At 38.6% G+C, this 25,730-nt stretch overlaps 2 protein-coding genes across 3 annotated transcripts; both read left to right on the top strand.

Moving 5' to 3' along the window:
• Nucleotides 1–1,118: 1,118 nt before the first annotated feature.
• On the top strand, nt 1,119–14,148 carry znf365 (zinc finger protein 365). Of its 2 annotated transcripts, XM_010869871.4 has the most exons (7): nt 1,119–1,220; nt 2,709–3,487; nt 4,977–5,148; nt 7,336–7,379; nt 8,604–8,672; nt 12,399–12,579; nt 13,776–14,148. In XM_010869871.4, exons 1-6 carry the CDS (start codon nt 1,209–1,211, stop codon nt 12,577–12,579), a joined length of 1,257 nt encoding a protein of 418 aa, XP_010868173.2. In that variant the 5' UTR covers nt 1,119–1,208; the 3' UTR covers nt 13,776–14,148. The 2 variants fall into 2 exon arrangements, with proteins under 2 accessions (XP_010868173.2, XP_019902624.2); XM_020047065.3 differs by lacking the exon at nt 8,604–8,672 and having other exon boundaries at nt 12,399–14,148.
• A 9,420-nt stretch (nt 14,149–23,568) lies between these two features.
• Nucleotides 23,569–25,069, top strand: adob (2-aminoethanethiol (cysteamine) dioxygenase b). The gene has a single exon (XM_010869869.3). The coding sequence runs from the start codon at nt 23,857–23,859 to the stop codon at nt 24,610–24,612; it is 756 nt and encodes a 251-aa protein (XP_010868171.1). The 5' UTR covers nt 23,569–23,856; the 3' UTR covers nt 24,613–25,069.
• Nucleotides 25,070–25,730: the final 661 nt, after the last annotated feature.

The raw sequence follows: 25,730 nt of genomic DNA, 5'->3' as shown, positions 1-25,730 counted from the left end.
CATGCACAGCCTTCATTTCTCAGAACAAGAATATATTGATGAGTTTCAGAAGAAAGTTATTTGTTTCTGGCCATTTTAAGTTTGTAATCGAACCCACAATTGCTGATACTCAACTAGTCTAAAGATGGGCAGTTTTTTGCTTTTTTTAATCAGCACAACTGTTGTCAGTGGTGCTAAAATAATTGCAAAAGGGTTTTCTATTGATTAATTAGCCTTTTAAAATGATAAACTTGGATTAGCAAACACAACGTGCCTTTGGAACACAGGACTTAGGATAGCTGTTTCCAGTTACAGTAGTCATTTACAACATTAGCAATACATACACTGTATTTCTGATCAGTTTTACATTATTTTAATAGACAAAATATGTGCTTTTCTTTCGAAAACAAAGACATTTCTAAGTGACCCAAACATTTTGAATTCAGCCCGCAAGGCAGTTCCATTCAACCCATGAGGCAATTCCATCTGGTCTGCAGTAGGTAATAAAATAGTTTTGAAGGAAAGTAAAAAATAACTCACCATCCAAGTCATATACATCTGAATCTGGAATTAAATTTTTTAGACATTATAATGGACCTTAGGTGCCTCATATGTAGTTACGGCCCTGCACAGGAGTACCTGAAGAATTATAAATCAGTGAATATAGCTGGGTATTTTTTATAGGATAGAAGACAGGGCTTCCGGATGCTATACACCTGTAGGGCCTTTTCAGGCATGAATGTATTCACAGATATCCTTGACACATGAGTGTCCCCATTGTGGAGCCAAAGTGACCAACCAAAAGGGAATGATAAGTTGCAGTTTAAAATAATTCCATGCATTTTGGGTTGTTTAGAGAATTGATTTTCAAACTATGGTAGAGTGTACCACTGGGGATAAGCTGGACAACTCCTGGTTCACCATGGGACTCTAAAATATGTTGTATGTGCACTTTTTTTTTTTAATTGAGGCTTGTAGATGCTACTTAGAAGGTTTGGTTTGATCAGAAAAGTTTGACAACCACTGGTTTAGAGGTAAAAGTCGATGGAAATCATAGGTTCAAATATTTCACAATTCCCGTTTCCATTTTCTAATGTGGGACCTTTATTTTGAAGGTAAACCGACAATTTAATGTTGCCTACGAAACACATGGAATTTGCACGACCCTACCGGACCCTACGCAGCAGATTTGCTTGCGGGGGAATCTTACTTTTTTGCATGACATCATCATGCAAATACAGGTAAAGCTATATGCGTGCAAGATAACGTTTAAGTAATAGCTATAAATAAATAATACATCAAACTATTTATATTGGCATCAGCAGCCTGGCTAGCGTGGTGAGCCAGCAAGTAGCGATACAGTAGGAATGCTAGCAGCGTTAAATCACATTACGTTATGTTATAAGCAGTTATACACGCTTATCGAGTCCTTTCCTGAATAATTGCTTCGCTAAATACTTGAGTTGCGTTTGCTTCAGTAGGCTGTCAATCAAAGTTATACTGCTGTTGTCTGTTGTTGGCTGTTTTTTTAATGGGATTTTTACAGGCCGTTACCAATTTGACCGTTATACTAGGTGAACGAGCTAGTTATATTAATTCGGTGACCGGTCAAAACACGCACGAAACCGTGGTGGACATTTAGATAGCGTACGAAACCAATTATGCACATATTTACTTCGAGGATTAATTCACAGATAATAACAAGATTACTTTAGTTATCTTTGAATTTCTCCTTGTTCATCTTCCAATGACCTACGTAAGAGCGTACCGAGTATTAAATTAAGTAATTGAACGTTATTCATGTGTACATTTGTTATGTAGTTGGGGTGTTAAAGAATGACCTTTGTGTTTACCTGTGATTTTTTCATCTGCTTTGGGATTCGGTCCAGCAACCTAACCAAACTATTAACAACTATGTTACCTGCCTGCCATATGATGGAGTAATATGAATTATTTAACTGCATATAGTACTGCAGGTCTATGTGTGCGTGTGTGTAAAAGCAACTCGTAACAACCTGTTATAAAAACGGCATGGTTGTAGCCTACCCTACTTGTAAACCTGGTGCACAATGATACAGTCTACATACCACCTTATGAATGCCACATCCAGCTACTGTGAACTCTTTAGTCACATATTGTTATGATAGCTGCTTTATAAATATTCAATGAATATAAAATAACTATAATGCTGTAAAAATGTTCAATGACAAAAAAAACTATAACACTTTATAAGGAACTGGTAATTAATTCTCATTCAGGGAACATTGGGACATTTGGCTTGACAGATGTGCCTTTTAAGGATGGGTAATCAACATTTAAAAAGGAAACGTAGATTACCGTGCTGAGATTGGGTATTCCAACATTAATGTTTCTGATTAGTTTCGGACAGGTAGACTACTGGTAACCAATTACATTTAGAAAGTTACCTACCCAACACTGTGTTGGAACACAACCATTGAGGACACATTTTTAGGTGACATTCAATCACATTAATAGGGACATTTATTCAAATCAAACATGGGCAATGGTTTTGATTTAAAAGAAAATGTGCACTAATGTTGTATGGTTATTCTGATTAGATTATCCTATACTTCTGAATGCACATCCATTGCAGTTGAGTGCGTTGTGGATTAAGTACCAGTCTTGTTAGTGCTGTAAGTGGACTACATAAATCAATTAATATATATATATATCAACTGTCTTGTGACCATTGTCTTGTCTGTTTCCAGGTGGTAGGTGAAATGCAGCAGAGGGTATGTTCCAGAAGTACCTCCCTCTTCACAGAGAATGGGCATGAATGTGGGGCACCTGCTGACCCCGAGCTCCCATTCAGATGCTCTCGGTGTGGGGAGCATGAGAGGTTCCGTAGCCTGTCTTCTCTGAGAGCCCACTTAGAATACAGCCACAACTACTACCATACCATGCATGAGCTGAGGCTCCCGACCAGCAGGGGGCACTCTCATCCAGAGAGAGTTCTGCACGTGCGCTCACTCAGTGACACACGAGGGGTCAATAGCTGCATGGAGCGGTGTCGTAGGCATAGTGTGGGGACACAAGCAGCAGAGAAGATGCAGACTGAGGATGATGAAGAGGAAGGAGCAAGTGAAGATGATCTCAAATTCCGCAAGTGCAGCCCTGTGAAAACTAATATCCCCTTGCCTCTTCCATTAGACAATCCCACAGAACCAGGCAGCGAGACAGAGGTAGTTTCCCAAAAGTGGAGCATCTGTGCTGGGGAGGTTTCGGTCCGACGCAGGCTGACCAACGTGCTACGGGCAGCAGACAGCACCATGCAGAGAAGGCTGCACAGGATAAGCAGAGAGCTGGCCCAGACAGACACAGAGCTACAGTGTGAGCGTGCACACTCCCAACACTTAGCCCAGGAGAGGCAGGAGGTACATGAGAGGGAGAGGGCGCTGAGCCGGCAGGTGGATATGGCTGTGATGGTGATTGCCACACTCAAGGAGCAGCTCAACAATTCAGAGAATGAGCTGGAGAGGAGAGAACAGTGAGTGTCTGAACCAGTAATGTAATATTAACCTAAACCTTCTTTTTCCTTTATTTTTCATAACAGTTTTAGTCATGAGGTCAATTTGCAGACAACAGTTACCAGCACAATAATCTGGTACATCTTTATTTTGTTGCTGTTGGAAGTGAGAGTTAAACTTTTTAGTGCTGTAGCAACCTTATTTGGCATGTTTCTAGCTACTCCCCTCACTGTTTCCCTCAGGGACAAAACTTGTGGGCCTTAGCAAAATTTGATGTTAGAACAGCTGATCTCTCCTAAAATCTGCCACTTTAATGAATTGCACATAATGAAATGCTACATAATGCTACAGGCATTACCTTTAAAATGAAAAGGGTGAAAAATGGAAATTGCTATGTGTAGCTTGTTCCCAGTCACAATGTCATCAAACTGGCCTAGACTAAATTCACGTTACAGCCTTTGTGTGGCAATCTTTCTCTATTTTCGGTTGGAGTTGATATTTCTCAATAAAGCAAGAGGTGATGCAGCTAGTCTCCACTTTACTTTTAGCCAGAATGTTAGTCCTACTGTTGTCCATGTTAGTTCTTTATTTGTTGTTAAGGAAAAGGCGTGCTGCAAGCTGCAGCATTGCTAGGTTCCACCTGACCTGACCTTACTGGTGGACAGTGCTGAAGGTGGAACCAGACCAGAGTCTCAATATAGCTTTTTACACTGTCATTTCTTTTTGATACAACAGAATTGTAAGAAAAATTAAGATGCAGCGTAGATCAGGGGTGTCAAACCGGTTCCACAGAGGGCCGAGTGTCTGCAGGTTTTTGGTTTTTCCTTTAAATTGGTTCCCAGTTCAGACCTAAACAACCAGATGAGGGTAGAAACTAACCAGTTAGTGACCTAATTAATCAATCAAGAACAAGGTGAGAGTGAAAGACTCTGCCCTCCGTGGAACCGGTTTGACACCTCTGGCGTACATTAACCTCACAGCCATCATCAGACTATGATATGATTATATAATAACCAGAAGGAATAACCTGACATCACAGAGGAGCTGTATCTTTCTTCAGTCCACTGGTTGAGAGGCCAATAGACAAGACCGCACTTACAGGCTACTTATCTGCATTATTATTATCTTTCTTTCATTCGTTATTTGAATCTGAGGACCAATAATTTACCCTTTTTCCTTAAGATCGTTTGACCTATTTCAATGAATGCCTTTAGTTGGTGGTGTTACAATCTAACACATTTGATTAGTGGATGCAGTATTAGTCCACAGGATTAATCAATCTCAGCTGCTTTTGGCTCCGGTTTGTTCAAACCCTCAGAAAGCACACTTGTTCAATGAATTAAATCAAAACAAACATTATAAATGTCTCCAAGGAGAAGGTTGGGAAAATTGACAGGAGCAATTAAATTGTAGCATTGTGTGCAGATTGATAAGCTATCCTAACTGTAAACTTTTATTATGATAGGGCGAGCTCTCTCATGGCTTGAATTTCTTTGAATTTGTTTTTAGGGAGGTTATTACCATTCAGAATTTCCTGGAAGCTGCAGCCCAGCATGAGATATGTGGTAAAGTTCGGATCCAACATTTCATTGAGAACTTGCTCAAACGCATCGCCCTGGCTGAGAGGCTACTGGAGTACTACCAAATTTCCCCCAGCCCACCAAACTACAATGATTACATGGTACTATTCAATATCAAGGTTGTCTGTTTAGAATGATAGATTATTTTCTGTGTTTCTAATAATAAGAGTGACTTGGTGGGTATTTTTTACTTGTTGTTTAACACATGTACAGTGAGGGAAACAAATATTTGATCCCCTGCTGATTTTGTACGTTTGCCCACTGACAAAGAAATAATCAGTCTATAATTTTAATGGTAGGTTTATTTGAACAGTGAGAGACAGAATAACAAAAAAGAAATCCAGAAAAACGCATGTCAAAAATGTTATAAATTGATTTGCATTTTAATGAGTGAAATAATTATTCGAACCCTTGTTGGCAATCACAGAGGTCAGACTTTTCTTGTAGTTGGCCACGAGGTTTGCACACATCTCAGGAGGGATTTTGTCCCACTCCTCTTTGCAGATCTTCTCTAGATCCTTCAGGTTTTGTGGCTGTCGCTGGGCAATACAGACTTTTAGCTCCCTCCAAAGATTTTCTATTGGGTTCAGGTCTGGAGACTGGCTAGGCCACTCCAGGACCTTGAGATGCTTTTTACGGAGCCACTCCTTAGTTGCCCTGGCTGTGTGTTTCAGGTTGTTGTCATGGTGGAAGACCCAGCCACGACCCATCTTCAATGCTCTTACTGAGGGAAGGAGGTTGTTGGCCAAGATCTCGCGATACATGGCCCCATCCATCCTCCCCTCAATACGGTGCAGTCGTCCTGTCCCCTTAGCAGAAAAACACCCCCAAAGCATAATGTTTCCACCTCCATGTTTGACAGTGGGGATGGTGTTCTTGGGGACATAGGCAGCATTCCTCCTCCTCCAAACACAGCGAGTTGAGTTGATGCCAAAGAGCTCGATTTTGGTCTCATCTGACCACGACACTTTCACCCAGTTCTCCTCTGAATCATTCAGATGTTCATTGGCAAACTTCAGACGGGCCGGTACATGTGCTTTCTTGAGCAGGGGGACCTTGCGGGCGCTGCAAGATTTCAGTCCTTCACGGTGTTGTGTGTTACCAATTGTTTTCTTGGTGACTATGGTCCCAGCTGCCTTGAGATCATTGACAAAATCCTCCTGTGTAGTTCTGGGCTGATTCCTCACTGTTCTCATGATCATTGCAGCTCCACGAGGTGAGATCTTGCATGGAGCCCCAGACTGAGGGAGATTGACAATTCTTTTGTGTTACTTCCATTTGCGAATAATCGCACCAACTGTTGTCACCTTCTCACCAAGCTGCTTAGCGATGATCTTGTAGCCCATTCCAGCCTTGTGTAGGTCTACAATCCTGTCCCTGACATCCTTGGACAGCTCTTTGGTCTTGGCCATAGTGGAGAGTTTGGAATCTGATTGATTGATTGCTTCTGTGGACAGGTGTCTTAAGTACAGGTAACAAACTGAGATTAGGAGCACTCCCTTTAAGAGTGTTCTCCTAATCTCAGCTCGTTACCTGTATAAAAGACACCTGGGAGCCAGAAATCTGTAAGATTGAGAGGAGATCAAATCCATATTTCGCTCATTAAAATGCAAATCAATTTAGAACATTTTTGATATGTGTTTTTCTGGATTTCTTTGTTGTTATTCTGTCTCTCACTGTTCAAATAAACCTACAGTTAAAATTATAGACTGATCATATTATGTCAGCGGGCAAATGTACAAAATCAGCAGGGGATGAAATACCTTTTTCCCTCACTGTACAAGTGTGCATTAATATCTTAATACATTTATTTTTGGTTGCATATACCAATTAATAATAGTAATAGTAGTAGTACCATAATTCCCCATTTATTACCTGCACCGTGTATAAACCGCAGCATTAATTTGATAACTTTGGTCTCAGTTTCTGAGACCTCTACCTCCTCAAGCAATCAATTTAAGCTACCTCATCAAGCAATCATTACAACGGTTGTAAAAATCTAAACTTGTGTACAAGCTGCACCCATGTATTAACCGCAGTGGTTGAAAAGGTTTTCAAAATCTGTGTATAAGCCGTGGTTTATAAACGGGAAACTATGGTAATTATAGTAATAATAATAATGGTTCATACATTTAAACTCTCATGAGAACTGTTGATTCAACTTGGTAACTTATTTAGAGTTTAGTTTTTTTACATGATATCTTTCCCAACATTCAATAACTGGTTAATCGAATCTTTTGAGGTTGTGTCTCAACTGTGGAAATATCTTTTTTTTATCTGACTTGCAGCAACAGACAGCTGAAAATGGATCTCACAGAATCACCAAAAGCAGGCAAGTTTGTGAACATATGTTTTTGACATAGTGCCCTGTAGGAAGTACAGTTTTTCACATTTTGTGATGTCAGTGCTACAGATTTTTATGCAGTTAGATTTTTTCATCTCAACATACTCCATACTTTTAATGGAAATATTATTATTATTAAATGAGATTATATATTAAAGATTCAGAACTGAAATATCCCCCCCCCTTGTATTAGTAAGTTAATTGGCCTCAGAAACTACAGAACTACAGAAACTACAGAAACTGTAGTTTTTCACAGTTTCTGTATGGTCCCATTGAATTGCAAAGCATGCATAGGCACCATTCAAGCACAGGCACCAAGGAGCTTTCAAACAAAAGGAAGGGGAGAATTTGTGAAAGATCATTGCATGGGATTTCTTTTTTAATTTTTTTTTATTATTCTATATTAACTTACTCTCTCTTATTCAGCATGATCAAGTAGGAACCCTGCAAGTAAGAATTTCATTGTGTAGTTTGCCTTGTTTATTGCATGCATATGAGTATTAAAACTTAGAACTTGAGATGATGATTGAAATTAAGTAATAAAGTAATAAAAAATTTAACTGAACCAACATTTTATTTAAGTAATGTGAATGCTGAAGCAACGAGCACTGCAGGTATGGGCGCAACCAACCCCATAAAACATAATTACGTATTGTATTTAATTAGTCCACTTGGTTCAGTTTTGTCTAGAAGCATGAACATTGGCTTACTCATGCTTATGCTGAACAAAACCTGATATTCCATTTGAGCAAAGCCTTGAATCGGCATGTAGTATTTCTTATACAGTGCCTTGCAAAAGTATTCAAACCCCTGATCAGTTCTTAAATTTTACTGGAATATTGTACATAAAGATTTGCATTGTATTTGAAAACACTGACTGTCAAAATAAAAAAATTTATGTTTACTTTGGTTTTATGTTCGGAACTATTCCTGAAATATGTTGCTTACATAATTATTCAACCAACCAAACATTCATATTTGGTAGATCCAGTCTTCGTTGCAATTACAGTTTAAAATATTTTGGTATGTAGGCCACCAGAATTGGACAGTGTCTGAGTTTAGAGCTAATCTGCCCATTCATCTTGGCAGATTAGCTCTAGGTTATTGAGGTTGGTTGGATGATGTTTGTGCACTGTACATTTCAAATATTGCCACAGATTCTGAATGGGATTGTTATTTTGTTCCATCTAATATTTCCTCAATTTTAACCAGATGCTCATTCCCTGCTGATGAAAAGCATCCCCACAGCCTGATGTTACCACCACCATACATTACTCTTGGGTTAGTGTGAATTGCGGCATTGCAGTGCTGGGTTCATGCCACCAACATCACTGAGTTTTGGCCAAAAAGCTTTATCTTTGTTTCAAATGATCACAAAACCTTTTCACAAATCACAGCTGGGTCACTCTCACATTCTCAGATGGTACTTTTTGAGTAATGGCTTTCTTCCTTACCAGCCTCAAGTGCATGCCAATTTTATGCAGAGCATTTTGATTGATCAGTGAACCATTACATCATTCCCAGCCACTGAATTTATCATATCTTATTCAACTTGTGTATCAAAATGTTTGTTGGCCTCTCTGTGGCTTCTCACAAGACTTCTTGTGCCACTTTCACATCCTGATTATGTATCCAAACAGGGGCTCACAAGGATATTTAATATATATATATTATATTTCCCAATCTATGCATTTGTATTATTTAATTTCCAACCTCTGCAGAATGCACTTTTGTCTATTTCCCAACATAAAACCAATGTAATATAATATAAACCATATAATATATTTTCAGTGTCAGTGTTTCAAAATCAAAATATGAAACAGAAAAAAATTAGAACAGTAAATCAATGAAATTATATACTTACTTTGGGAAGGAATTTTAAGTAAATGAGTGCTTGCTTTGTGAATTACCAACATTCAAAAATTACTTTGATTGTAGTATCAGTATTTATTTTGAATTATGTCATTAAATATGTTTTGAGTTTACTGAGGATTTTTTAAAATCCTAGTGGTGCTTTATCGTTAATTTGTATTAAGAAAAAAGTTGGAAATTAATAATAACAGTCATAATAAAATTAAAAGAAACATTATTCCCAAGAACGACTTTTTTAAATCTGTCCTTGAGTGTGATACATCCCATCTGCATTCAACTACAGTAGGGAGAATAAGTATTTGATAACTGCAGATTTTGCAGGTTTTCCCACTTACAAAGCATGTAGAAGTCTGTCATTTTTATCATAGGTACTCTTCAACTGTGAGTGACGGAATCTAAAAAAAAAATCCAGAAAATCACATTGTAAAGTAATTAATTTGCATTTTATTGCATGACATAAGTATTTGATACATCAGAAAAGCAGAACTTAATATTTGATACAGAAACATTTGTTTGCAATTACAGAGATCATACATTTCCTGTAGTTCTTGACAGGTTTGCACACACTGCAGCAGGGATTTTGGCCCACTCCTCCATTCAGACCTTCTCCAGATCCTTCAGGTTTCGGGGCTGTCGCTGGGCAATACAGACTTTCAGCTCCCTCCAAAGATTTTCTATTGGGTTCAGGTCTGGAGACTGGCTAGGCCACTCCAGGACCTTGAGATGCTTCTTACGGAGCCACTCCTTAGTTGCCCTGGCTGTGTGTTTCGGGTCGTTGTCATGCTGGAAGACCCAGCCACGACCCATCTTCAATGCTCTTACTGAGGGAAGGAGGTTGTTGGCCAAGATCTTGCGATACATGGCCCCATCCATCCTCCCCTCAATACTGTGCAGTCGTCCTGTCCCCTTAGCAGAAAAACACCCCCAAAGCATAATGTTTCCACCTCCATGTTTGACGGTGGGGATGGTGTTCTTGGGGACATAGGCAGCATTCCTCCTCCTCCAAACACAGCGAGTTGAGTTGATGCCAAAGAGCTTGATTTTGGTCTCATCTGACCACAACACTTTCACCCAGTTCTCCTCTGAATCATTCAGATGTTCATTGGCAAACTTCAGACGGGCCTGTACATGTGCTTTCTTGAGCAGGGGGACCTTGCGGGCGCTGCAAGATTTCAGTCCTTCACGGTGTTGTGTGTTACCAATTGTTTTCTTGGTGACTATGGTCCCAGCTGCCTTGAGATCATTGACAAAATCCTCCTGTGTAGTTCTGGGCTGATTCCTCACTGTTCTCATGATCATTGCAGCTCCACGAGGTGAGATCTTGCATGGAGCCCCAGACTGAGGGAGATTGACCGTCATCTTGAACTTCTTCCATTTTCTAATAATTGCGCCAACAGTTGTTGCCTTCTCACCCAGATGCTTGCCTATTGTCCTGTAGCCCATCCCAGCCTTGTGCAGGTCTACAATTTTGTCCCTGATGTCCTTACACAGCTCTCTAGTCTTGGCCATTGTGGAGAGGTTGGAGTCTGTTTGATTGAGTGTGTAGAGAGGTGTCTTTAATACAGGTAACCAGTTCAAACAGGTGCAGTTCATACAGGTAATGAGTGGAGAACAGGAGGGCTTCTTAAAGAAAATCTAACATGTCTGTGAGAACCAGAAATTCTTACTTGTTGGTAGGTGATCAAATACTTGTCATGCAATAAAATGGCAATTAATTATAAAAAAATCATACAATGTGATTTTCTGGATATTTGTTTTAGATTCCATGTCTCACAGTTGAAGTGTACCTATGTTAAAAATGACAGACCTCTACATGCTTTGTAAGTATTACAGCCCTTGTGGGGTGTTCCCAGTCTGCAGTGGTCAATACCTATCAAAAGTGGTCCAAGGAAGGAAAAGCGGTGAACCGGCTACTGGGTCATGGGCGGCCAAAGCTCACTGATGCACGTGGGGAGTGAAGGCTGGCCCGTGTGGTCCGATCCAACAGACAAGCTACGTTAGCTCAAATTGCTGAAAATGCTGGTACAGACAGAAAGGTGTCAGAACACACAGTACATCACAGTTTGTTGCGTATGGGACTGCATAGCCACAGACCAGTCAGGGTGCCCATGCTGACCCCTGTCCACTGCCGAAAGCACCTAAAATGGGCAAGTGAGCATCAGAACTGGACCATCGCATCGCTTACCTGGAAAACACATGGCACCAGGATGCACTATGGGAAGAAGGCAAGCCAGCAGAGGCAGTGTGATGCTGTGGGCAATGTTCTGCTAGGAAACCTTGGGTTCTGCCATTCATGTGGATGTTACTTTGACACGTACCTACCTGAGCATTGTTGCAGAACATGTGCACCCTTTCATGGGAACGGTATGCCCTGATGGCATTGGCCTCTTTCAGCAGGATAATGTGCTCTGCCACAAAGCAAAAAATGGTTCAGGAATGGTTTGAGGAACACAACAACGAGTTCAAGGTGTTGACTTGGCCTCCAAATTCCCCAGATCTCAATAAAATCGAGCATCTGTGGGATGTGCTGGACAAACAGGTCCGATCCATGGAGGCCCCACCTCGCAACCTACAAGACTTAAAGGATCTGCTGCTAACATCTTGGTGCCAGACACCACAGCACACCTTCAGAGGTCTAGTGGAATTCATGCCTTGATGGGTCAGGGCTGTTTTGGTTGCAAAAGGGGGACCTACACTATATTAGGCAGTTGGTCATAATGTTATGGCTGATTGGTGTACAGTATCATAGTAACCAGTAGACTTAAAGGAACATATATATTACTAGAATGTAAAAGGCAACATTGTATTTAATAAACCACATATTGAAAATATCTAGGTTGTGCTGTAGTTTGACAGTTTTTCATAATTGTTCTGATGATAAAGAAACATTTATGTCTGTTATGACTGGTTGTTGACTAAGTTTGTTCCCCAAACCAGCACAGACCTTTGTAGCTATCTGGGAAAGATATCACTATAAAATAAAATCAATTTGTTGTTACAATGACAATGTTAATCAAAAATTCTCAATTATACAATTAACCTCAGAAATATGAATCACTTAGCACTGCTGTCTTCTTCACCTGCATCTTGTTGAAACGTGAATGTGTTTTATGTCTGTTGCACTCCCGATTCTAGGTCAGCGGGTTTTCAGCTGTCACAGTCATGTCCCCAGGAGGGTAGAAAATACCACTCCCAGTTAGGACGAGCGTTCCCCAATGCCCCTAGAGAGCGAATGGGTGCCTCTGGCTGCTTTAGACCTGATCGCAGAGATGAAGTCTGGACCCAGCGCCAAAGATCAGCTGGGTTTGAAGACTAGGTAATCTGATGCATGTATGAATCCGACCATTGAATGTATATATGGGAAATTGACATAAGTTATTTTTTGTTTGAAGATTTTATAATAAAAACATTTTAATTTATTAATTTTCTTAATGCAAATTTCTAAATGTTTTAGTCTGTTTGGAAACATACGGATGAATCAATACAATTATACATTTGTTTTGGCATGTCAAAGAATGTGAAAATGTCATGAGGTGCATGCACGAATACACATTCACCTGAGCATACATATCTAAGTGTATGTGATGATATTATGAAATATTGTCAATATATTTTCAGAGGAAGCAGTCACTGTATTTTAAATACTTTTGACAAACAATATAATTTGAAAAACACTATAATTTGGTGCAAATAGGATTAAAATGCCCGTTTTGACGACAACATAATTCATTTCCACGTGTCAATATCAAAAAACAATGTGTGTGTGTATATAAAATTACGCCTGTTAAGTAAATGCAGGTCCGAAACAATTCCAGGAGCCCCTCCTCTCAGACTGTAAGAACCTAGTAAATCCCTGCCCTCCATTTCAGATCCGCTCTTCATTGCAACATGAACACCGTAAGGTATATAGGTGCAGAGTATCAGTTTCTAAAATCATCTCTGAATTATCATGTGCAACTATAGTATCTGTCCAAAGTTTAGACACACTTGCCCATTCACTTGAATGTGTGTGTCCAAACCATTGGCTTGTACTGTATCTTATAAGATAAATATTTAATTATAAATCAAGCAAATTATAGTGGTTGCACCATATGACATTTTCTCAGGACTAATTAGATTTAGGATTGAAACCCTTATTTGTCAGTTGCCCATATAATACTGTATTTGTTTAGTCAATCAATGGTTAGACAATACCAGGGTTGGGATAAAATCAAAGGAACTGAATTCAGAAAGTGATTTCAATGTAAAATTTAAACATCGCTGACCCAGGATTCAAGGTGAAGCAATTTGGCGCCCCAAACATTTCTTCCTGTCAGATATGCCCTTATTTAAAAAATATTGAATACCTTTTTCTTTTTTAAATGTACAGAATGTTTTATGACACTGGTTAATAAACTGGTTAATATGCATTGGTGTAAAATCACAACCAATTGAATGTTTGTCATTTCATATTAGCCATATTGCTTGAAATGCCTACCTACGTGTTGACGTTGTTTTGACTTTGGTCCATAGATGCTATATATTAAGTCCCTTCCTGATCCGGCCAGTGGTAATGGAGGGATGTCATTTTCACATAATTCAAAATGGTGGGACAATTCCTGATTCTTCCAAGAAGCAAAATTATTCCTTGTGAGAAGAGACACCAATTGTCATGACTAGGTGATCCCCTAAAACAATACTAAGAAACTGTATTTTTCAGTGTATTGAGAAGTTTAGAAAAGACGTAATATATATATATATTTTTTACATTAATAAATCTATATATTCCATGGCAGCTTTTAATTTAAATGGCCCAATCCTGGATAATACCACCTTGTTTCCAAAAAAGTTGGGACGCTGCGTGAAGTGCTACTAAAAACAGAATGCAATGAGGTGCAAATGATGTATCCCTATATTTATTATTGAAAATAGTACAAAGACAACCTATCAATTCATTTTTGGAAATAGACATCCCAGCAACATGTTTCAAAAAAGTTGGGACAGGGGCATGTTTACCTCTATGTGGCGTCACCTTTTAATAATACTCTGTAAATGTTTGGGAACTGAGGAGACCAATTGCTTTAGTTTTGAAACTGAAATGTTTTCCCATTGTTGCTTAATATAGGATTTCAGCTGCTCAATAGTTTGGGGTCTCCAGACAGGCCAGTTTAGCACCAGGACTCTTTTACTACGTAGCCATGCTGTTGTAATACGTGCAGAATGTGGTTTCACATAGTCTTGCTTAAATAAGCAAGGCCTTCCCTGAAAAAGACGTTGTCTGGATGTTGCTCCAAAACCTGAACATATTGTTCATCATTAATAGTGCCTTCACAAATATGTCAGTCACTCTTGCATGTGCACTAATGCACACCCATACCATCACGGATGCTGGCTTTTGAACTATGCACTGATAACAAGCCGGATTCCCAAAAATAATTATTTAATAATGATTTTATTTCTAATGAAATTCGTATTCAATTGTAGGTTATAACAGAATGACTACATCATAAAACAAAACATGGCAATAAAGAAGAAAATGAACTGACCCTTGTTCAAAGTTCAACATACCCTTAGTTCTTAATACTATGTATTACCCCCTTCAGCATCAATGACGCCGTGCAGTTTTTTGTAGGGATGCAACGATACCACTTTTTTGCATCCATGCTGCATTCATCTTGCCACCAATTTTCACAAGATTCCCTGTGCCTTTAGAGCTCACACACCCCCAAAACATCAGTGAGCCACCACCAGGCTTCACAGTGGGGATGGTTTTCTTTTCACTATAGGCCTTGCTGATCCCTCTCCAAACATAGTGCTTATGGTTGTGACCATAAAGCTCTATTTTGGTCTCGTCACTCCAAATTACAGTGTGCCAGAAGCTGTAAGGTGTGTCAAGGTGTTGTCGGGCATATTGTAACCTGGCTTTTTTGTGGCATTGGTGCAGTAAAGGCTTCTTTCTGACAACTTGACCATGCAGCTCATTTTTGTTCAAGTATCATTGTATTGTGCACCTTGAAACAGCCACACTGTCCTTTTCCAGAGCAGCCTATATTTCTCCTGAGGTTACCTGTGAATTTTTCTTTGTATCCCGAACAATTCTTCTGGCAGTTTTGGCTGAAATCTTTCTTAGTCTACCTGACCTTGGCTTGGTATCAAGGGATCCCTGAATATTCCACTTCTTAATAAGTCATTGAACAGTACTGACTGGCATTTGCAAGGCTTTGGATGTCTTTTTATATACTTTTCCATCTTTATAAGTTCCATTACCTTGTTACACAGGTCTTTTGACAGTTATTTCTGCTCCCCATGGCTCAGTATCTAGCCTGCTCAATGCATCCATGTGAGAGCTAACAAACTCATTGACTATTTATACACAGACACAAATTGCAATTTAAAAAGCCACAGGTTTAGGAAATTCATCTTTAATTGCCATTTACAGCTGTGTGTGTCACCTTGTGTGTCTGTAACAATGCTAAACATTCAAGGGTTTGTAAACTTACAATCAGGGCCATTTGGGTGATGATCATTATGATTTAAAAAGTAGCCAAACAACTATGTGATAATAAATGGCTTCATATGATCACTATCTTTAAATAAAAGTCATATTTTCTAAATCCATGCCAAAATGTCACAGTTTCTGCCAGGGTATGCAAACTTATGAGGACAACTGTATATGGTTTCTTCTTTGCATGGTAGTGTTTTAACTTGCATTTGTGTATACAGCGACATACTGTGTTCATAGACAAAGGTTTTTGGAAGTGTTACTGAGCCCATGCAGTGATGTCCACTACAGAATTGTGTCTGTTTTTAATGCAGTGCCCGAACATCACGGCCATCCAATATTGGTTTTTGGCCTTGTACCTTGCATACAGAGATTTCTCCGGAATCTCTGGATCTTTTAATGATATTGTGTACCATAGATGATGCTAGTGCACATGCAAGAGTGACTCTTTTCATATCCAATCATGTTACTGACCTGTTGCCAATTAACCTAAATAGTTGTGTTATGTTCCACCAGTTTTTTTTTTTAGCTTTTCTAGCATTGCACTTTTCCTGTCTTATTTTGCCCCTGTCCCAACTTTTGGAAACATGTTGCTCGCATCAAATTCAAAGTGGGCATATATTTTTGAAGAAACAGTAACATTTCTCAGTTCCAACATTTGATCTTTCTTTTAACTATTTTCTATTGAATATAGGGTTTAAATGATTTGCACATTGCATTTGGTTTTTCTTTACATTTTACACAGCGTCCCAACTTTTTTAGAAACAGGGTTGCACTCAGCAGGGAATGCCTACATCAATGGCCATATGTGTGCTGGTTTTTACAAAAATGTTATAATTATTCTGTCCTATTCTTTAATATACTACTGTAGTAACCTGGGTAGGTAATCAGATTTTCATCATTTGTTTTAATTAGTTTTAATTGTTTGTAATATTGTTTTGTAATTTTAGTATTATTTAAGTACTTTTGAGTGTTCATCGAAATAAAAAATATTGTATGACATTTTTCATTTGTTGTTAAAAAAACAGCATACCTATGGCCTTTAAAACCACAATAAATAAATATTTCATTCAAAGCCAGGAAATAGACCTGGGTTCTAATTCAACAGTATTTAGGATATGTACAATCATCAAGTTATTTGGAAGTAGTTTAATATTGTATTTGCAAATACATTTGGAAAGTGTCAAATACACTCCACTGCATTTAACTCAAGTATTTGAAAGTATTATTAATATTTTCATTATTTTCTATCTATATAATTGATGCAGGATTGCCTTGGTACCAGTCTCTTTAGGTTACTACACTCCTCGTCATCTGACAAAGACAGACCTTTCTTCAGTCTTCAAATATTTACACAGTTCTTTGCATGTCTTGGGCCATCTGAGAAATGTTTTAAGCCATTTATCTGAGCTTCAAGTGTTAATTTGTTCAGGGAAAAGAACATATAAAACATTGAAGTAAACACAAAGAGTAAGTAATACAATGAAAAGGAACAAAACATATTGCATTTTTAAAACAAATTAGTGTTTTGTGTTGCCTCCCTTACGATCTAAAATTGATCAATTTGTTTTGGTAGACTGTCATGTAATATTTTCAAGTAGTCCTGGGGTACATTCTTGACATTGGCTGTTTATTGTTCTTTTTCCTGTCCCACACAATTTTAGATATGTTGAAGGTCATGCTCTGAGGTAGTCAGTTTAACTCTGTGAGTGTTCTATCTGCAGACTTATGCAACAAGCAGGACTTAATCATGTTTGCAGAGGGTTTTGGGTTGTTATTGTGCTGAAAGGTAACTTTTTTGCCAATCGGTCAAAGCTTGTACTTTTGTGCTAAATGACTCTGCCAGGTGCTGACCAAGTTGTCCACTAACTTTACTTCTATCCCTCAAGTTAATGCCATTGAAGCATACTGTTCATGAGATGCAGACAGCTTTTTGGGGTTTCCACTGCTTTTTATGTCTTCATATTTGTTTATTATATCTCTTCTAGTCATTTCACAAGATGTCAATAACTTTTTGGACAAGACAAGATTTTCTTGTTACCTTTTTATTGTCCTTTTATTTATTATTAACTTATATATAGTTTTCATGATCAAATAAACAGTTATTGCCCAGGTAATATTTCTTTGATGGCCTAAGACTATTGCACTGTTTTGAAAATTGGGGGTTCATAGTTGAATTTCAAATTGTAGGCAAAAAATCCACAGCTAAAAGCTGGTTCTAGTAAAGGACAACAGATATAGAGAAACATTTACAGTAGAAAGAAATAGGTAGATTAAACAAAAGAACTGAAGCCAGCTTTGGAGAGTTCCTTCACAACAGAGTGTGCCAACTTAGTGAAGAGACTGGTTACCTTTCATGCTAGGTGATGGAGATGGAGCTGCTACAGCAGTATTCATCCCTACTAAAAGCTCTTTGCCATTTTCAAAGCTGTCAGGTCTCTTATCAAGAAGACGGTGTTGTGTGCAATACATTTTTAAATTCAAACATTAGCCGGCAGCTAGTTATCTAGCCAGCCAAACTTAACAAGTAAACTTGTCATCAGTCCTTCCACCCGTTGGGTAAAAAACAAGATATATCCAATCAAGACTCAAAGCGGATTAAAATCGTGAAAATATACACAAGATATACGGAAAGGTCTGTTTCAGCAGCCTATTGTGTCATGGCAACTATGTAATCAAATTCCTTTAACATTATTTAACTAATGTGTTTGAGGTGAACAGAGGATTTAATAACCCTTACAGCTATGCTCCAATCACAATGATTATGCAAATATTGGAACAATCATTTTTCTCTCCACAGAAGCTTATCATTACACTCATTCATTCTCTAGTAAAAATAAATGGTAATTAGGTGTTTGTTTACAATTCAATGCCATCCATCAAACAATGGGAATGTATTAGAATAGAAATTAATATAAAACAAATATTTTGTAATTGTTGTGACTATGTTTTGTTCATGGTATTGATATGTTGATTTTTTGTATAGAGTTGCAGTATGTGAAATGTAGTTTCATGAAGAATGTAGCAAACATGAATATACCCAATATTTTAATATTCATTGTTATTTACTCCAACCCTTCTATATATATATATATATATATATATATATATATATATATAGTCTATGGGATAATTTCAGATCCTTGTACTTTGTTGATTGTAGAGTACACTGGACTCATTTCCAAAAGTGGTTATTGGAATGCTTTTGCATTTAATCAGATAGTGATTTTTATGTGTGCTTCAAGTTTTTGTTGCAAGTGTTCAGTTTGCCACCTCTGTATTCTTTTGCATTGTGAATGTAATTGGACATAAATGCATGAGGTGCATAGATATTGTCAATTGTGAGAAAATGCTCCATATGTAGCAAATGCAATATGTACCTTGTTATGAGTTGTACTTTTGTAGCAAAGCAAGGTATATTATATTGGAGATGGAGCATTGTACAATTGAGTAAAAAGCACTTTGGGGCATATAAGTTTCATATGGAGATTGTTGTTAACATTTGACAATCAGACTGGTTACGGTGTTGATGTGACCAGAGATACATTAAGTTTAATTAAGTGTTACTATATCTGCCAAGTTTAGTATCTCTGGTTTATATGTGTAGGTAGGGTTTATTTGCAAGAATAAACTCTTGTATAAATACCTTCACACTTTAATATGTACTAACACTGTGCAAAATGCAATACTGTGAACAGTTATACTACTTTTGTTTAAACTAGTTGGTCTCCATGACAGATTAAAGTGCATCAGCACAAATTTTTTGTCATTTTGAGGTCTCTATTTCACATTTCACTGTCATCTTTTGTGATCAAAATTATTATTCATGAACTGTGTTGGTAGTGAAATATTAAAGCTAGAAGAATGGGGCTATAAAATATTTGCTTGTTTAGAACAATGAAAAAGCTTATATTTGGGCTTTTGACTAGGTACAACATGAAGCTATGTTCTTCATGAATTGCACTGGTCAATGGAAGTGAACACATGCAAAATGCCAGGATAACCCCAATGTTCCCAACAATACAGACTGAGTATAAGGGGGATATCAGAGAGGACTGGACACAGGAAAGACAGGAAAAACTACCCTGTAATGTAGTATCGTTAGCACAGTCAGTATAGGGCCAGCGACAGCTTTGTTAGGCATTTCTCAAACATAAAAACTAATATAAATTAAAATGTAGAACGTGTGAGGCTGGTCAACAGTCTTGCCAGTGTTGCAATAAACACCTGTATTCCCTGTGGCTCTCGGAAGAGGCAGACAATGGAGATAGAAAGTTGAAGGATTTTGGAGACGGGAGAGATGATGGGATTGAAGAAGAAAGAGCAGTTGGGGAGAGTGAACAAGTGTTCCAGAGCACAGGCTGAATCATTGGAGGGGGCTGACAGTGGAGGACAGAAAGAGAGAATGAAACAAATAAGTGGTCAGACGAATGGAGCAGTGTTGTGCTGAGATTAGTTGACAACATCTAAAGATTAGATCGAGTGCAACTCCCTAAAAGGGGCCGAAATATTGTAAGAAACCTAGAGAGGAACCAGGCTTGGAGGGGTGACCAGTCCTCTTCTGGCTCTGCTGGGTGAACATTTTAAGACCACAAGTTGTAACAATTAGTAAATGCATGTGGGCTGTGTCCAAAGTCTATAAAACCTAGTCCAGGTCAGAAGCATGACCAGATAGATAAGGATAGGGACAACCCAGGGGGGAATGTTCAGCAGAGTGGCAGCTGGAATCAATAGGTATCGTCTTGATCTGCAACACAACCAGGAGGACTTTGGACAGGGACAACAAGTCTTTTGAGCCTGGTACTCCAGGGGTGTGGGCCAAGACCTCATGTCCTCCTAAGTTTAAACGGAGCAGGAGACAAGGTAAATATAGAGATTGCATTCTTTAGATTTACAAAGATTTACATTGGAGAAGGAGAATTGACCCTACTCCCCCAGCACAATAATATAGCAGCGTAAAATCTTGGTGCTGTGATAGGGGGGTCCAGTGACACTGTGGCCCTATCCTGGGGAGGCCCAGGACAGGGCCCAACCGGCAGGAGGACAATCCACCCACATTGCCAAGCATCAACGAAAGGGACAACAACCAACCGCAACCAACCTGAATGAGGGACGAATATTGACAGCAGAGTTCACTCCAATTGCATGATGGGCGCAACAGAGAGACAACAACAAGCCAGTGACTCCGCCCCCGAATGGGATTGGAGAGAGGGCATCCCAGTGGCGATGACAGCTCATCTGGCAAGACAGCAAGGGTGGACAGTATCAAGCATTTCTATTCACCTTCACACCTGTGAGCCAGACTCCACTTAATCATAGACCATGCAGAAGAGATGAGTCTTTAGTTGACACTTGAAAGTTTGCACTGAGTCTGCTGTTCTAACCTTAATTGGCAGATCATTCCACATTAGTGGAGCTTTATGACAGAAAGTCGTGCCAGAGAGCATTGCATTAATCTAATCTAGAAGTAAAAAAGCATGGATTCGTTTTTCTGTATCAGTTTTTGCTAACAAGTTTCAGATTTGTTGCAGTGTTCTGAAGATGGAAGAAAGCAGCTCTTCAGATATATTTTATATGTTCATCAAAGGAGAAGTCACGGTTGAGGGTAACGCCAAGCTTTCTCACAGTGATCTAAAACAAGGATCTAATCCCTTGAATACTCACATAACTAGACTAATATGTTGCAGTTCACATTGCTGTATCAAAAATTTTATAGCCTCCGTATGGACAACAGAGTTAGTTTCTGTACATGATTTTGTGTGGGCTGGAGGGAGGCAGTGGAACCTATTTCATTGCGTTCCAGTCAGAGAGTAGAGGAAGTTCGCCTTATGTAATACATATTCACTAGCCATAGCAGACACCATCTCTGGTAGCTACCAGGTAAGAGGATCTGTGAATCTCAAACCGACCCCTTTCCCTAAACACATCCTTAGTTCCCAACTCCGGTCCTCAAGTACCTCCAGCAGTACACAATGTTATTGCATTCACAGCTGATTCAACTTGTCAACTAATTATCAAGCCTTGTTGACTTGATTGTTCAGAGCTACAACAAAAATGTGTGCTGTTAGATGTATTCAAGGACCAGAGTAGGGAACCACTGGCTTATCGTTAAGCACACCTATCCATTAATTTATGTGAAATTAACTAAGCTCAAAAATAACATTGCCTTATGGTAGGTACCAGTCTCTTATAACTGTCTTTCAGTATCTTACATCAACTAGGAGGATTTTTTTTGCCCACTCTTCTTTACTTTGTTGCCAGTTGTCTGGCATTTTCACCATTTGTAGAGGATCTTTCAGACAGGGAAATGTTGTGCTTGAAATTGCTTGGAAGTGGCTTTGTATCCTTGTAATTCTTCAATACATAGCACACTCTTTCTGGACATTTATGTGTGAAACAAATCTAAATGACCTAGAAATCTCTCAAACATGACACAAACCACATAATGTCCTCGTGGATGAAATGCCCCTTTAAGACTTGAGACTTGATTAGGACTTGCAAAAATGTTGCACGTAATTTTTTTTGTAATTCCGTCGGCGAACAATTCATTTTCAGCCTATCCCTGCACATTAACCCTATTATATTGTTCAGTTAAACCACAAGTCAAACAGCTTTTTCTCTTGTCGGTGTAATTTTGTGACATTGGAAAAAGTAATTATAAAAAGTAGTAGGAACTAAGTATTGTGAACGTACCAGTCTTTAATGAGAAATTGGTAAATTCCTCCCTCAAGCGTCTACAAGGGGAATAGCAGAAACAGTATTTACAACTCTTTACAGACTTAGTGCAATGGAGTTACAGTGGCATTTTTGCAACATCAAATCTTAAAAAAACACAGTAACAACATGACACCTGTTTCAACGTGTCATAAGAAACAACGTTTTCTGAGAGGTGATTACATAGGTGTGCTAATTCTCACGTTCCCTTAATTCCATAGAATGTTGTGGAATTAAGTATAGCACTAATGATACATTTAATGCGTTACTTAACGTGTCCACCTGCTGTGATGACGTACGAAACACACTGAAGAGAAGACTTGAGAGTGCTTGTTGGCCCAAAATGCCATTTGCTAAATTCTTCTGCCACAAATTGTATAGAAATTGAATAAAAGCATGTTCATTTGGCAACATGTTTGGTTGTATTTGAAGACTTAAACAGCATGTTCATACAAAGGGAGATCCTGTTATTAAATTGGGTTTCTAGAAGTAAAATCCATTATCGTTTCATGAATTTATGAAGAGGAATATAAGTAACGCCTATTGTTTTGAAATTTAGAAATTGCATTTGGAGACCACCATTCAATTAGTTGTATATTTGCTATTAAGTAAAGTTGACAAAAGACACAATCGATTTCTGCTTATGTATTGGAACGACCAAAGTCACTACTCTCCCTTCCAAACGAGATGGATATAGCCTACACTTGTCTCCGGAGCTGAACGTGACCGGTTTTAGAATGTGTAACAAAAGTAAATAGTTTGAGAACGGACATTATTACCTTAATCGACATTAACCCAATTTCTACTAACAGAGTATGCATATAGTATACTGTACATATATACAAACAACATATTACACATCCTGCCCAAGGACATAACACATCCTGGGGGTTCAGTAAATAGCTCCAATGCATCTTTCAGCATCTTTCTAATACTCCAGTCTTATAGTTTTCATGCATTGTTAATCTTATTTGTTATTAGTTAAATAATAATCGAAAATTACTGTACTAATCGAAAAGTACTGTAATAATTTGAATATTTTATTATTAAAGTTTTGTAATTCAGGCTTTTATTTTGAAGGTTTCCTCATTACAAATATGACGTAGCCGATTGTGTTGCTGGTTCCTTTGCGGACGTGTGTGAATGATATCCGCAAATGGGGTATTGTTGGAGAGGTGGTTTTTTGTATGCTACTTGACCCCTCTCGTAAAATTATATTAGACTTTCTGCTTTATTTTAGGCCCGGCTATATCAAGCTGTTTATATATTCACTGGGTGTAGTCGTTCATTCTCATCGACGCAAAATCAACGGCAGCTGTGTTGGTATACCTAGCTTGCTGCTGAAGCTAGCTAGCAAGTGCGAGACTAGTGTATAGGACAACCGTTCGCTGGCTAGTTATGATGCCTCAAGACATGACCTCCCTCGTTCAGAAAATTGCACGACAGGCGTTTGTAACTTTTAGAAATCCCTATTCGGTTGGTGATAAAGCGTTTTTGGATAATCAAGGTAAACTTCAAACCCTCATGGCCGAAGTCAGAGCTGCAGACTTGAACATTGCTCCAAGGAAAGTTGGCAGCGCTTCAACGCCTTTGCCACACAATTCCCCGGTCACATACATGCACATATGCGAGACAGACGAATTCAGCATGGGGGTGTTTTTACTAAAGAGCGGTGCTTCCATACCATTGCACGACCACCCGGGTATGTACGGCATGCTGAAAGTGATTTATGGCAAGGTCAGGATCACCTGTTTTGACAGGTTGAACAAATCAACCAACGTTGTCAGTGACACGCAGTTCAGCCCTCCGCTGTTACCCTTCCAGAGAGGTGCCTTGAGGAGATCGATACTCCGGTCGGTGGGTGAATTGACAGAAGAGAGCGGTCCGTGTTTTTTGACCCCTGACCGAGACAACCTTCACCAAATAGACGCAGTGGATGGACCCACAGCTTTCCTGGATATTCTGGCTCCCCCATATGATCCAGAGGAAGGGAGGGACTGTCATTACTACAAAGTAATGCAGTCTGCTTCAGAATCAGAGGACAAAAAGGCAGAGGCTCAGGGACAAAAAGAAGTTTGTCTCATGGAAATATCACAACCTTCTGATTTTTGGTGTGGTGCTGAACCTTACCCTGGCCCTGAAGTTACTATCTGAAGTGCATAAATGCAGATTCGTTTCTCAGGACCATGTCATATTGTGTAAATGTATGATGATCGTAATTGACTATGGGATGGTATTTTTCACCCTGTTGTGTAATGGAGAAAAACATGTCTAAGAACTAACTGCACTTATCCTGAATTTGACAAATGTTCAATCCATATGCATTTTGACTGCAATGAAAGTACATAACCAGCTGATAAACATGTCTTTGATATTGCTTGCCTGAAATGAACAGAAACCACATTTAGATTATCATTAGATTCTCTGAAATCAAATCTAAGGGAAGATTCAAGAATGCACTAAATCGTTGTGTTCCAGTCACTTATGTTTGAAAAGTAATACAAATTTTCTAAGCATGTTTTAACTAGCTCCAACTACTGTCAGATTTAGAATGATGACTTAGTTAACTGAGCTTTCCTAATTAAACTTAATCTATGATAACTTTCCTTTCTTCATGATTTTGGGATCTTCACTTATTTTGGAAAGTGTGTTATATTAAAGGTAATTTATCATAAAGTGACATTTAGGTACTTGTTTTAACACTTGTTCCTTTCCAGCAATTTTTTGTTTTTGAGAGCTCTGATAATTCCAACAGGTGGTCTGAGTAAAGTTTGCTTGATGTCCCTGGTTTGGTTCCTGAATATAAAGGTTTTTTTTACCCCAGAGTTCTCCATAAAGAGGACAAATCATTAATTAGTCTGCAAATTATATTGTTTTTGTTAGTTATTTGTATTGTACTGTGTATCTAGGTTGCATTACTTGTAGATATGCAAGACATTTCTAAAATGTTCTTAGGCAGTGTCTTCGTAACAACAAATGGAAGTAGAATAAGTGCACATCAGACTAATTACCAAATGAAAATCTTGCTTATTGGTGTTAATTTAATGTTAACTCTTACCTTAGAAGTGTTGTTCACTTTACCGTCTATATTAGCAAAAGTTTTAAAAGTCACAAACTAAAAAGAGAAGCGATGCCCAATTAGCAGTCAACTCAGAACTGTTGTTTTGATGTCTGGTATACAGCCACACCATCCTGTTGCTAGAGTATGCCCACACCATTACCATCCAGAAAACCTGCTTTTTAGCAAAGCGCTAGGACAGAACTATGCATGT

Source organism: Esox lucius, chromosome 6 (assembly GCF_011004845.1).
Source record: "Esox lucius isolate fEsoLuc1 chromosome 6, fEsoLuc1.pri, whole genome shotgun sequence".
Classification (NCBI taxonomy): domain Eukaryota; kingdom Metazoa; phylum Chordata; class Actinopteri; order Esociformes; family Esocidae; genus Esox; species Esox lucius.
This window is presented reverse-complemented; position numbering and strand designations above follow the sequence as displayed.

Bases quoted from the DNA above. Each gene is read 5' to 3' on its own strand.
- znf365 (XM_010869871.4), top strand. The intron at 5,149-7,335 runs GTACTATTCAAT...TCTGACTTGCAG, and splicing joins CAAACTACAATGATTACATG to CAACAGACAGCTGAAAATGG. The intron at 8,673-12,398 runs GTTAGTGTGAAT...TCCCGATTCTAG, and splicing joins CCACCATACATTACTCTTGG to GTCAGCGGGTTTTCAGCTGT.
- adob (XM_010869869.3), top strand. From the start codon at position 23,857: ATGATGCCTCAAGACATGACCTCCCTCGTTCAGAAAATTGCACGACAG.